This window comes from Rattus rattus, chromosome 8 (assembly GCF_011064425.1).
Source record: "Rattus rattus isolate New Zealand chromosome 8, Rrattus_CSIRO_v1, whole genome shotgun sequence".
In the NCBI taxonomy this organism is placed as follows: domain Eukaryota; kingdom Metazoa; phylum Chordata; class Mammalia; order Rodentia; family Muridae; genus Rattus; species Rattus rattus.
Genome location: NC_046161.1, coordinates 207,167 through 219,318, shown reverse-complemented (window position 1 = coordinate 219,318; position 12,152 = coordinate 207,167). Strand labels below are relative to the sequence as shown.

Below are 12,152 nucleotides of genomic sequence, written 5' to 3'. Positions count from 1 at the left end.
CATTCTATCTTGTACATGCCTCACCTGTGTAATCACATCATCCTACAGGCTGGTCTTCAATAACGACAAATACCACAGAGAGGCCACATGTACATGGAACCTGAACAATGCTCTACTGAAAGATAATTTTGTCAGGGAAGATATAAAGAAAAAAAATTAAAGCCATTTTAGAATTTAATGAAAATGAAGGCACAGCATATGTATACCTATGGCAATGCTAAGAGGAAAACTCATAGCTCTGAGTGCCTCCAAATAGAAATTGCAGAGAACACACACTAGCAGTTTAACAGCATATATGAAACTCTAGACCAAAAAGAAGTAAATACACTCAAGAAGAGTAGAAGGCAGGAACTAAACTCAGGGCTGAAATCAATCAAGTATAAACAAAAAGACTGTACAAAGAATTAACAAAACCAGGGGCTAGCTCTTTGAGAAAATCAACGAGATAGATAAACCCTTAGCCAGACTAACCAGAGGGCACAAGGACAGTATTCACATTAAGAAAAATATGAGGAAGGACACATCATATTCATCAAAGGGAAAATCCACCAAGAGAAAGTCTCAGTTCTAAACATCTATGCCCCAAATGCAAAGTGAGAACAGTAAAGTAAGGCACAGGCTACATAAGTTTCTCTGCACTCAAATAGAGTGTTAAAAAAAGGATGAAGCGTTTAGAATGGTGATTCTTCCAAATGAAAAGAGAAGAGAAGAATTAGAATTATAGTCTGCTGAACAATGTTTAAGCATGAATGTGCTCAGTTTGTTTCAAACTTCTAAGTGATTTATTTTTTGATATATATTGATATCCACACATTTTATCTCATAGTGAGTGAATGTACAGGGGACAATAAAATTAACAACAAAGGAAAATTTCAAACTGAAGAAGTATGACCATTAATATTGAGTGTCAACTTGAAAAAAATTGGAAACCACCTAAGAAACAAGCCTCTAGACATCTCTTTGAGAAGAGGAATAAGTTAATAAAGATGGATGATGCACCATAAATGTGGGTGTCACTTTTCCATGAGTTGTGCCTTAGGCTAAATAAAACAGGAGAGAGGAGTATGAGAACCAACATTCATCACTCTCAGTCCCTGCTGCTGCTATCCTGTCAGGATGGAAAGAACCTTTAAGCTATGAGCCAAAATAAACCCTTTCTTCCTTAAAGATGTTCTTTTTTGCAGCCCTTTTGATTTTAGAACTTCCTTATAAACAGAAGAAATGATAGACAAAATACAGGTATTAATTTCAATCAAGTTAAAGGAGAGGCCTAAGCATGAGTTCATTCCTCTTTGAATAATACCTTTTCTTCATATTTTCCCTCAGACCATACTGAACAAAGGCTCACATCATGCATCTGAATACCTGATAACGCATGTCTTTAAGGTAGAATTTCTTTTTCTAAGACAATTGCAACTGTGTATGTATGAGGGAAAAAAAGACTTTGATATTCTTTTCTCAGATTACTTCTACTCTTTGCATCTTTCATTCTACTGTTTGGAAGAATACCAATTTCTTTTTGAAGTGGAAAACACTAACCTTTATGTTTTTTGTAGTCTTCTATTTTTAAAAGTATTTATTTTCATTTTTTGTAGTTATATACAGATTTTTCTTTTATTGGATTGTTTTATTTACATTTCAAATGTTATTCCCTTTCCCAGTTTCACGGACATACGCTCCAATCCCATTACCCTTCCTTTCTTCTATAATGCTGTTCCCCTCACCATCTACCCCACCTTGCTGCAACCCCCGATAATCCCCTACACTGGGAGTCCAACCTTGAGAGGGCCAAGGGCTTCTCCTTCCATTGGTGCCCAACAAGGCCATCCTTTGGTACATATGCAGCTGGAGCCATGGGTCAGTCTATGTATAGCTTTTGGGTAGTGGTTTAGTCCTTGGGAGTTCAAGTTGGTTGGCATAGTTGTTTTTATGGGGTTGCAAGCCCGTTCAGCTCTAATTCCTCCAACTGGGGTCCCATTCTTAGTTCAATGGTTGGCTGCTAGTATTTGCCTCTGTATTTGAAATGCTGGCTGTCTCTCAGGAAACATCTATATCCGGCTCCTGTCATCATGCACTTTCTTAGATTCATCAATCTTATCTAGTTTTGGTGACTGCATACATCTATAGGCCATGTGTGGGGCAGGCTCCGAATGGCTGTGTCTTCACTCTCTGCTCCAAACTTTGCCTCCATATCGCCTCCTATGGATATTTTTGTTCCACCTTTTAAGAAGGAATGGAGCAGACACACTTTGATCATCCTTCTTCTTCAGCTTCATGTTATCTGTGAATTGTATCTTGAGTAATTCGAGCTTTGGGGCTAATATCCAGTTATCAGTGAGTGCATACCACATGTGTTTTTCTGTGATTAGGTTACCTCACTCAGGATGATATTTTCTAGTTCAATCTATTTGCCTATGAATTTCATGAAATCATTGTTTTTGGTACCTGAGTAGTAGTCTCCACTGTGTAGATGTACCACATTTTCTGAATCCATTCCTCTGTTGAAGGGCATTTGGATTCTTTACAGTTTCTGACTATTATAAATAAGGCTGCTATGAACATATGTCTTTGTTATATGTTGGACGATCATTTGGGTATATGCCCAGGAGTGGTATAGCTGCGTCCTCAGGTAGTACAACATCCAATATTCTGTGGAACTTCCAGAACGATTTCCAGAGTGGTTATATGAGTTTGCAATTCTAACGAACAATGGAAGAGTGTTTCTCTTTTATCCTTCTCTCCAGCACCTGTTGTCACATGAATTTTTGATCTTAGCCATTCTGACTGGTGCGAGGTGGAATCTCAGGGTTGCTTTGATTGCATTTCCCTGATGACTATGGATGTTGACCATTTCTTTAGGTACTTCACAACCATTCAATATTCCTCAGTTGAGAATTCTATGTTTAGATCTGAACCCCAGTTGTTAATAGGGTTATATGAGTCTCTGGAGTCTAACTTCTTGAGTTCTTTGTATATTTTCAATATTAGCCCTCTATCAGATGTAGGATTGGTAAAGATCTTTTTCCAATCTGTCAGTTGCTGTTTTGTCCTAATGATAGTGTCCTTTGTTTTACAGAAGCTTTGAAATGTTGTGTGGTTCCATTTGTCAATTCTTGATCTTAAAGCATAAGCCATTTGTGTTTTGTTCAGGAAAATTTCCCCAATGCCCATGTGACCGAGACTCTTCCCCACTTTTTCTGCAATTAGTGTATCTGGTTTGATGTATAGGTTCTTGATCCACTTGGACATATGATTTTTACAGGCCGATAAGAATGGAAAGATTTGCATTCTTCTACACGCTGACCTCCAGTTGAAGCAGCGCCATGTGTTGAAAATGCTTTCTTTTCTTTCTATTGGCTGGTTTTAGCTCCTTCGTCAAAGATCAAGTGAAAAAAGGTGTGGGGGTTCATTTCTGGGTCTTCAATTCTATTCCACTGCACTACCTGCCTGCCTCTATACCAATACCATGCAGTTTTTTATCATTATTCCTCTGTAATACTGCTTGAGGTCAGGGAATGGTGATTTCCCCAGAAGGTATTATATTGTTAAGTATAATTTTTTCTATTCTGGATTCTATGTTATTCAAAATGAATTTGCAAATCATTTTTTCTAACTCTATGAAGAATTGAGTTGGAATTTTGATGTGGATTGCATGGAATCTGTAGATTGGTATTGGTAAAATGGCCATTTTTACTATATTAATCCTGCCAATCCATGAGCATGGGAGGTCTTTCCATCTTCTGAAATCTTCAATTTCTTTATTCAGACACTTGAAGTTTTTGTCATACAGATTTTTCATTTGCTTGGTTTGAGTCACACAGAGGTAATTTAAATTATTTGGGACTATTGTGAAGGGTGTCGTTTCCCTAATTTTTTTCTCAGTCTATTTATCCTTTGAGTAGAGGAAGGCTACTAATTTGTTTGAGCTAAATTTATATGCAGCTTCTTTATTGAAGTTGTTTATCAGGCTTAGTAGTTCTCTGATGGAACTTTTGGGGTCACTTATGTATACTATCCTATCATCTGAAAATAGTGATACTTTGACTTCCTCTTTTCAATCTGTTTCCCTTTGACCTCCTTTCATTATCTGATTGCTCTGGCTAGGATTCTGATTAATGTAATGAATAAGTTGGGAGAGAGTGGGAAACCTTGTTTAGTCCCTGATTTTAGTGGGATTGCTTCAAGTTACTCTCCATTTAGTTTAATAATAGCTACTCTTTTGCTGTATACTGCCTTTACTCTGCTTAGATATTGTCCTTGAATTCCTGATTTTTCTGGGACTTGAACCCTGAAGGGGTGTTTAATTTTCTTAAATGCTTTCTCAATATCTAATGAAATGATTACATGATCTCTTTTCTTTGAGTTTGTTTATATAGTGGATTATGTTGATGTATTTCCATATATTGAATGATCCCTGCATCCCTGGGATAAAGTCTACTTGATCATGATGGATGATCGTTTTGACCTGTTCTTGGATTCGATTTGCAAGAATTTAATTGAGTATTTTTGTATCAATATTCATAAAGGAAATTGGTCTGAAGTTCCCTTTCTTTGTTAGCTCTTTTTGTGTTTTAGGTATAAGTATAATTGTGGCTTCATAGAAGGAATTGGGCAGTGAATAGTGTGTTTCTATTTTGTGGAATAGTTTGGACAGTATTGGTATGAAGTCTTCTATGAAGGTCTGATAGAATTCTGCACTAAACCTATCTGGTTCTGGGTTCTTTCTGGTTGAGATATTCTTAATAACTGCTTCTATTTCTTTAGGAGTTATAGGATTGTTTGTATATTTTTCTGTTTCAGATTTACCTTATTACCTCATATTTGTCTAGAAAAATGTCCATTTTCTCCAGATCATCCAGTTTTGTTCAATACAGACACTTGTAGTAAGATCTGATGACATTTTGAATTTCCTCAGATCTGTTGTTATGTCTCCTTTTCATTTCTGACTTTGTTAATTTGGACTCTCTCTGTACCCTCTGGTTAGACTGTCTAAGGGTTTATTTATCTTGTTGATTTTTTTCAAAGAGCCAGCTCCTGTTTTTCTTCATTCTTTGTACATCCATTTTGTTTCTGCTTGGTTGACTTCAGCCCTGAATTTGATTATTCCCTGTCTTCTATTCCTCTCTTTTTTGTTGTAGAGCTTTCAGGTGACCTGTCAAATTGGTAATTTTTTGTTTGTTTGTTTGTTTGTTTGTTTGTTTTTTGCGACACTCAGAGCTATGAGAATTCCTATTAGCACTGCTTTCATTGTATGTCATAAGTTTGGGTATGCTGTACTTTCATTTTCATTAAAAGTCTTTAGTTTTTTCTTTCTTTAGAAAGAAACAAGCAAGTTATTCTTGAGTAGACTATTCTTCAACTTCCATGTATATGTAGGCATTCTGTCCTTTTTGTTGCTATTGAAGACCAGCCTTAGTCCATGGTCATCTGATAGGATGCATGGAATTATTTCTATCTTCTTGTATCTATTGAGGCCTGTTTTCTGGCTGATTATATGGTCAATTTTTTAGAAGGTACCATGAGGTGCTGAGAAGAAAGTATATCCTTTTTTTTTTTTTCTTTTTTTTTTTTTTTTTTTTTCCGGAGCTGGGGACCGAACCCAGGGCCTTGTTCCCTAGGCAAGCGCTCTACCACTGAGCTAAATCCCCAACCCCGTGAAAGTATATCCTTTATTTTAGGATGAAATTTTCTATAAATATCTGTTAAGTCCATGTGGTTCACAACTCTCTTACTTTCTCTATGCTGTGTTCAATTACCTTTCCATGATCTGTCCGTTGATGACAGTGGGTTGTTGAAATGTCCTATTATTGTGTGAGGTACAGTATGTAATTTGAGCTTTAGTGAGGTTTCTTTTATCTATGCATTTGGAGCATAGATATTTAGGATTGAGAGTTCATTTTAGTGGATTTTTCCATTGATGAATATGAAGTGTCCTTTTTTATCTTTTTTGATCAGTTTTGATTGGGTGTTGGTTTTGTTCGATATTAAAATGGCTACTCCTGCTTTTTTCTTTGGACCATTTGCTTGGAAAGTTGTTTTCCAGCTATTTCCTCTGAGCTAGTATCTCTATTGTCTCTGAGGTGTGTTTCCTCTATGCAGCAAAGTGCTGGGTCCTCTTTATGTGTCCAGTCTGTTATTCTATGTCTTTTTATTGGGGAATTGACTCTTGGTGTTAAAGGATATTAGGGAATAGTGATTGTTGCTTCCTGTTATTTTTTGTTGTTAGAGGTAGAATGTGTCTGTGTGTCTCTCTTCTTTTGGTTTCTTTGCAAGGAGATTGCTTTCTTGCTTTTCCTAGTTAGTAGTGTTCCTCCTTGTGTTGGAGTTTTTCATCTATTATCATTTGAAGGTCTGAATTTGTAGAAAGATGTTGCGTAACTTTGGTTTTGTCATGGAATATCTTGGTTTCTCCATCTATGTTAATTGAGAGTTTTGCTGCATATAGGAGCCTGGACTAGCATTTGTATTGTCTTAGGGTCTATATGACATCAGCCCAGGATCTTCTAGCTTTCATAGTCTCTGGTGAGAAGTCTGGTGTAATTCTGATAGGTCTGTCTTTATATGTCACTTGACTTTATTCCCTTGCTGCTTCTCAAATTCTTTCTTTGTTTTGTGCATTTGGTGTTTTGACTATTATGTGACAGGAGGAATTGCACTTCCAGTCCAATTTCTTTGGAGTTCTGTAGGCTCCTTGAACGTTTATGGGCATCTCTTTGTTTAGCTCAGGTAAGTTTTCTTTTCTCATTTTGTTGAATATTTTTTCTGCCCTTTATGTTGGGAGTCTTCACTCTTCTATACCTATTATCCTTACATTTGATCTACTCATTGTGACCTGGATTTCCTCAATGTTTTCAGGCTAGGTGTTTTGAGAATTTTTCATTATTTTTAAGAGTTGTGTCGATGTTTTCTTTCTTCTATCTCTTGTATTCTATTGGTGATGCTTGCATCTCTGAGACTCCTGATCTCTTCCCTAAGTTTTCTATCCCCTGTGTTGTCTCTCTTTTTGCTTCCTTTATTTTTTTCTATTTTGATTTTTAAATCCTGGACAGTTTTGTTCAATTCCTTTTTCTGTTTAGTTGTGTTTTCCTGTAATTCTTTAAAGGATTGTTGTGTTTCTTCTTTAAGTGCTTCTACTTGTTTACTTTTATTGTCCTATATTTCTTTATGGTAGTTATTTATGTCCTTCTTAAAGTCCTCCATCATCATCACAAACTGTGATTTTAATTCTAAATCTCGCTTTTCTGATGTGTTTGGATATCCATTATTTGCTTTTGTGAGAGAACTGGGCTCTGATGATGCCAAGAACTCTTGGTTTCTTTTCTTTAGGTTGCTGTGTTTGCCTCTTGACATCAGGTTGTCTCTGGTATTAGCTTGTCTTGCTTTTTCTTATTGTGGCTTGACCCTCCCATAGGCCTGTGTGTCAGCATTCCTGTAGACATGTTTTCTTTCAGTTGGATCTGAGAAGAGAAATCTCTGTTATCAGGTGTTTTGGAGCTCCTGGCACCTTGTTTAAGCTCTAGGTGCAGCAGAAACCTGAAGGGTCCTGCTCCTGACTGCTCCTAGGTCCCTCTGCCCAGGGGACACAGATTTCACTCTTGATTTCCTCTTCAGTCAGAAATGTGAGCAGAAAGTCGTTGTCTCCTCTACGTTCTCAGGACCGTCTGTGCTTCTGAGGGTCCAGCTCTCTTTCCCATGGAATTTGGGTGCAGGGAGCTGTGTTAACAGTTCAGTTCTGTTCAGGGCACAGACAGAAACCAGCAGGTTCCTGCTGTTGACTGTTCCTATATTCCTGAATCCAGAAGCACTACGCAGTTTTTCTTGGGCCAGGGATATGGACAGAAGTGTTGGGCTGTGTTGTGGTCTCAGCATGGTCAGCACTTCTGGGAGTTCAGCTCTCTCCCCCATGGGATTTAGGTGGAGGTAGCTGTGGGATTGGTTCAGTTAAATTCTGAGCACAGGCAGAAACCCAAATGCCTTGTTCCAGAGGACTTCTGCCTTTCTATGTCCTGAGTCCACCAGGCAGTTTACTTGGGGCAGAAAAGGTGGTCTTATCTCTTCTCTCAGGTGTGTAGATGCTCCTGTTGACTGGCTTTCAGCTCTTGGCCTAGGCAGAAACCCAAAGGGTCCTGTCTCTGACTGGTAATATGTCCCTGTGCCCAGGGGGCACAGATAGGAATAGGGAATTTCCTCTTGGGTCAGAAATGTGGGCAGAAAGTAGCTGTCTCCTCTGAGTTCTCAGGGGTGTCCATAATTCTGACAAGTCATTTCAAGTTCTACAATTTTATATTCTTTTTATTAAAGTTTATCTAATTTTCATGATTTACCCTGTTATGCTATAATAAACACTCTATCTACTATTTCCAGTGAATAGTTTGATGCTTTTCCCCACACATGCAGTATATATTATTTTTGATAGGTGTTTCCCACTTAATGAACGTCTAGTTTTGCATGTGTGCTGTATGTCCTCTAACGATTAATAAAATCATTAAGAAAAAATAATTTGTATTGTTTAAATAGTGAGGTAATAAAGAGAAAATTAATTTCTAGATTATTTTCATTTAAAAAGCTCTCTGAGAGTCAGGGGAAGAAAGAGAGGAATAAAAAGAAAATAGAGTTTGAGGTAATAAAAATATTCTGAAGATATTATAATGGTAATATGTTAATCAACATAATAGCCTAGCATCTAGAATGAACTATGGTCACTCTTCTTCGTGATCAGAGCTTGTCAGGGTAAAGTGATTGCACAATGTGCAAGGTCCTTCCATTGTAGACATCTGATAAGGAAATCTATACAATGCATGTGTGCATGTATGGGGCAGTGAGACTATTTGGAAATATTCATGCTTTTTACATATTTTTGTTCCAAACCTAATTTTTGGCAACAGCATAGAGTCTTCTTAAAGGTAAAAAACAAACAAACATCAACAACAAGCCTTTAATAATTTCTTAACATCTTAGACACATGCAAATTAATTGAAAAAAAAAACCCTCTAATTTAAACTGGGACTCTCAGAGACTGAACCAGCAACCAAAGAACATACATGGGCTGGATCTAGGCCTTTTTGCACATATATAACATATGTGCAGTTTGGTCTTCACGTGGATCCTGAACAACTGAAATGGGTACTATCCCAAAAGCTGTTGACTGTGTGTGGGATATTTTCTTCTAGCGAGGTTGCCTTGTCTGGCCTCTTCAAGAGTTTCTGCCTAGCCTCACATAGAACTGGATGTGCCAAGTGGGTGATACCAAAGAGGGTCCCCACCCACTCAGAGGAGAAGGAAAGGGAGAGTCAGGGGAAGGATTGTGTAAGGGGGTGGCCAAGAGGCAGGCAGTGAGCAGTATGTAAAGTGAATAACTAAAAAAGAAAATCTTGCCAAATTGAAAAACCTAAAATAAATGAATAAATCTCTTGATATTTATGACCTGTATATTTATGACCTAAATAAAGATATAATAAGTAATTTAAACACAAATAAATAAACTCATACATAATAAGCCAAAAATTTTAACCTATATGGGAAATTTGGGGACTCTGGAAAATATCTCTTTTATTTCACTTACCTATTACCACTTTAAAAAAGTGTTCATCACCCCTCAAAATAAATGTTTTTTTTTTTGGCTCTTTTTTTCGGAGCTGGGGACTGAACCCAGGGCCTTGTTCTTCCTAGGCAAGCGATCTACCACTGAGTTAAATCCCCAACCATGTGTTTATTTTTAATTATGTGTATGTGTTTCCCTGTGTGTAGGCATGGAACTATAAATTCTGAGTCAGATATTCTTGGGCCTGGATTTAGAAGCTGTTTAGAATCACTTTATATAGGTTCTGGGAACCAACTGAGGTGTTCTTTGGGAATATTATGCCATCTTATCTACTGAGCCATCTTTCTGTCTCAAAATTGCTGACTCTTTAGGTGAGTGATTTGAAAGATATATAGCTAATTACATACAGTTTATGTACTGCCATTTTTATTCTCCTTTACTTTTAGGACTGAAGTTCCAAGAAATTCAAGAAAGGTTTGGTGAGGAATTCTTTAAGATATGCTTTGATGAGAATGAGCGAGTCCTTCGAGCTGTAGGCAGCACATTGCAGGATTTCTTCAATGGCTTCGATGCATTGTTGGAACACATTAGGACTTCATTTGGGAAACAGGCCACTCTAGAGTCACCATCTTTCCTATGCAAAGAGCTTCCTGAAGGTACTCTCAAGCTCCACTACTTCCACCCCCACCATACAGTGGGCTTCGCAATGCTGGGAATGATTAAGGCGGCAGGAAAGAGAATCTATCACTTAAATGTGGAAGTTGAACAAATTGAAAATGAGAAATTTTGCTCTGATGGTTCAAACCCAAGCAATTATAGCTGTCTTACCTTCCTTATCAAAGAATGTGAGACTACTCAGATCACAAAGAACATTCCACAAGGTACTTCCCAAATTCCTACAGACCTCAGAATCAGTATCAACACCTTCTGCAGAACCTTCCCATTCCATTTGATGTTCGACCCTAACATGGTGGTCCTTCAACTTGGAGAGGGCCTACGAAAGCAACTTCGATGTGACAATCACAAAGTACTGAAGTTTGAGGACTGTTTTGAGATCGTCTCTCCAAAGGTTAATGCCACTTTTGATAGAGTCTTGCTACGATTGTCCACCCCATTTGTGATAAGGACAAAGCCTGAAGCTTCTGGTACTGACAATGAAGATAAGGTAAGTAATCATGTACTCCAGATGCATGATGGCATCTAGTTGAATGGATAATTATTTCAATAAATTATATATGGGTTGTAGTTGTAATTATTAGGCAAGAGAACTTCAAGTGCCATTTATAAGATAAGTGGTTTCTGGATGTATGTAGAAATAGTTGGCTGTATTCCCAGGCTTTTTAATGTAGTGTCTACTTCATTTGTTAATTTATTTCACCACATAAAAATAAGACACTTATTAATACTAGCCACAGCAATTACAAAATGATAGAACTCAGTAAAAATCCAAAATTATCAACTCATGAATATTTCCATGGACTGACCCAAACTGTGAGAGAAATTTCAAGGTTGTGGGGTTGTCTGGCTTATCTTTAAGCAAACAAAAAGAAAAAAAATAAAAACATGCTTTATTTTGATTATGATCTCTTTGAAATTTCAGTCTCTGATCAATCCATTTATGATTTGTGCATGTGCTAAGGAAAAGAAAAATATATCCCTTGTAAGTTGTATATGGACTCATTAAATTTTAGTATTCAAATTGACTTATCTTTGTAAACAACTTCACTACTTGAGATAACATAATGCGTAGTATTTAGTCGAGCTTTCATCTTTTAAATTTTCATTTGGAAATCTGGGTCATAAGACTTTAAGTACCTAATAAAAAGACACTAGAAATAAAACTGAAAATAGTTGAGTTCCTCCAAACATTTGTCTCTCAGGTACTTTAAAAAAATAGCTGAGAGTAATGCAATATGAAATATAAGAAAAAATCAGTGTGAATACTTTTACCTTTTTGGTGATATACTTTAGTAATCCATAGGAAGAGCATGTTAACTTTAAGGGTGAATATTTGTATGTATACTCATTTAGTTTCCAATAATGCATTTTCAGTCTCTTCATCATAGCACACATAGCTATTTTGAACTATTCCATGGGATTCTAAGTGATTTGGGGAGATCCCTGATTTTTAAAATGTACAGGACAGAAGATTGTAGAACAAAAAAGTTGACTAAGTGAATAATTTACCTGTGTTCTGAAGTTTGTAAATGAATAATTTACCCATGTTCTGAAGTGTCTGCAGTGATAAGTCAAAGAAGAAATGACTTCTGGAAACCATAAGTAATGATTTTTTTATTAGATAGTTTATATATTTACATTTCTTTTTTATTGGATATTTTATGCATTTATATTTCAAATGTTGTCCCCTTTTCTTATTTTTTTATTATTGACTAGTTCTATTATTTTGTAGTTTCTCGGGAGAATTTTAAACAGAGTACTTGAGAAAGATAGAAAGATGTGCCTTTATTTCAAGTGGCTGAATCAAGTAATCTACAAGATTTACCATAATTGTTTTGGCATAAAAGTCCTGTGGTTTGAAATTACTTGAAGATAGACTTGGGTTTTATTTAGATATTTCAGTTTAACTCATTAGTACTATTGGTCCTAATCA

General features: G+C 36.6%; 1 protein-coding gene across 1 annotated transcript in view; it reads left to right on the top strand.

Annotated features, from left to right (window-relative positions):
• The window catches only part of Gucy1a2 (guanylate cyclase 1 soluble subunit alpha 2), an 83,833-nt gene extending 71,991 nt beyond the window's left edge, over window positions 1-11,842 (top strand). Inside the window, exon 4 of the mRNA XM_032909481.1 lies at window positions 9,988-11,842. Within this exon, the coding sequence (XP_032765372.1) occupies window positions 9,988-10,745 (758 nt within the window). The 3' untranslated portion in view covers window positions 10,746-11,842. The remainder of the gene's footprint in view (window positions 1-9,987) is intronic.
• The last annotated feature ends 310 nt before the right edge of the window (window positions 11,843-12,152 follow it).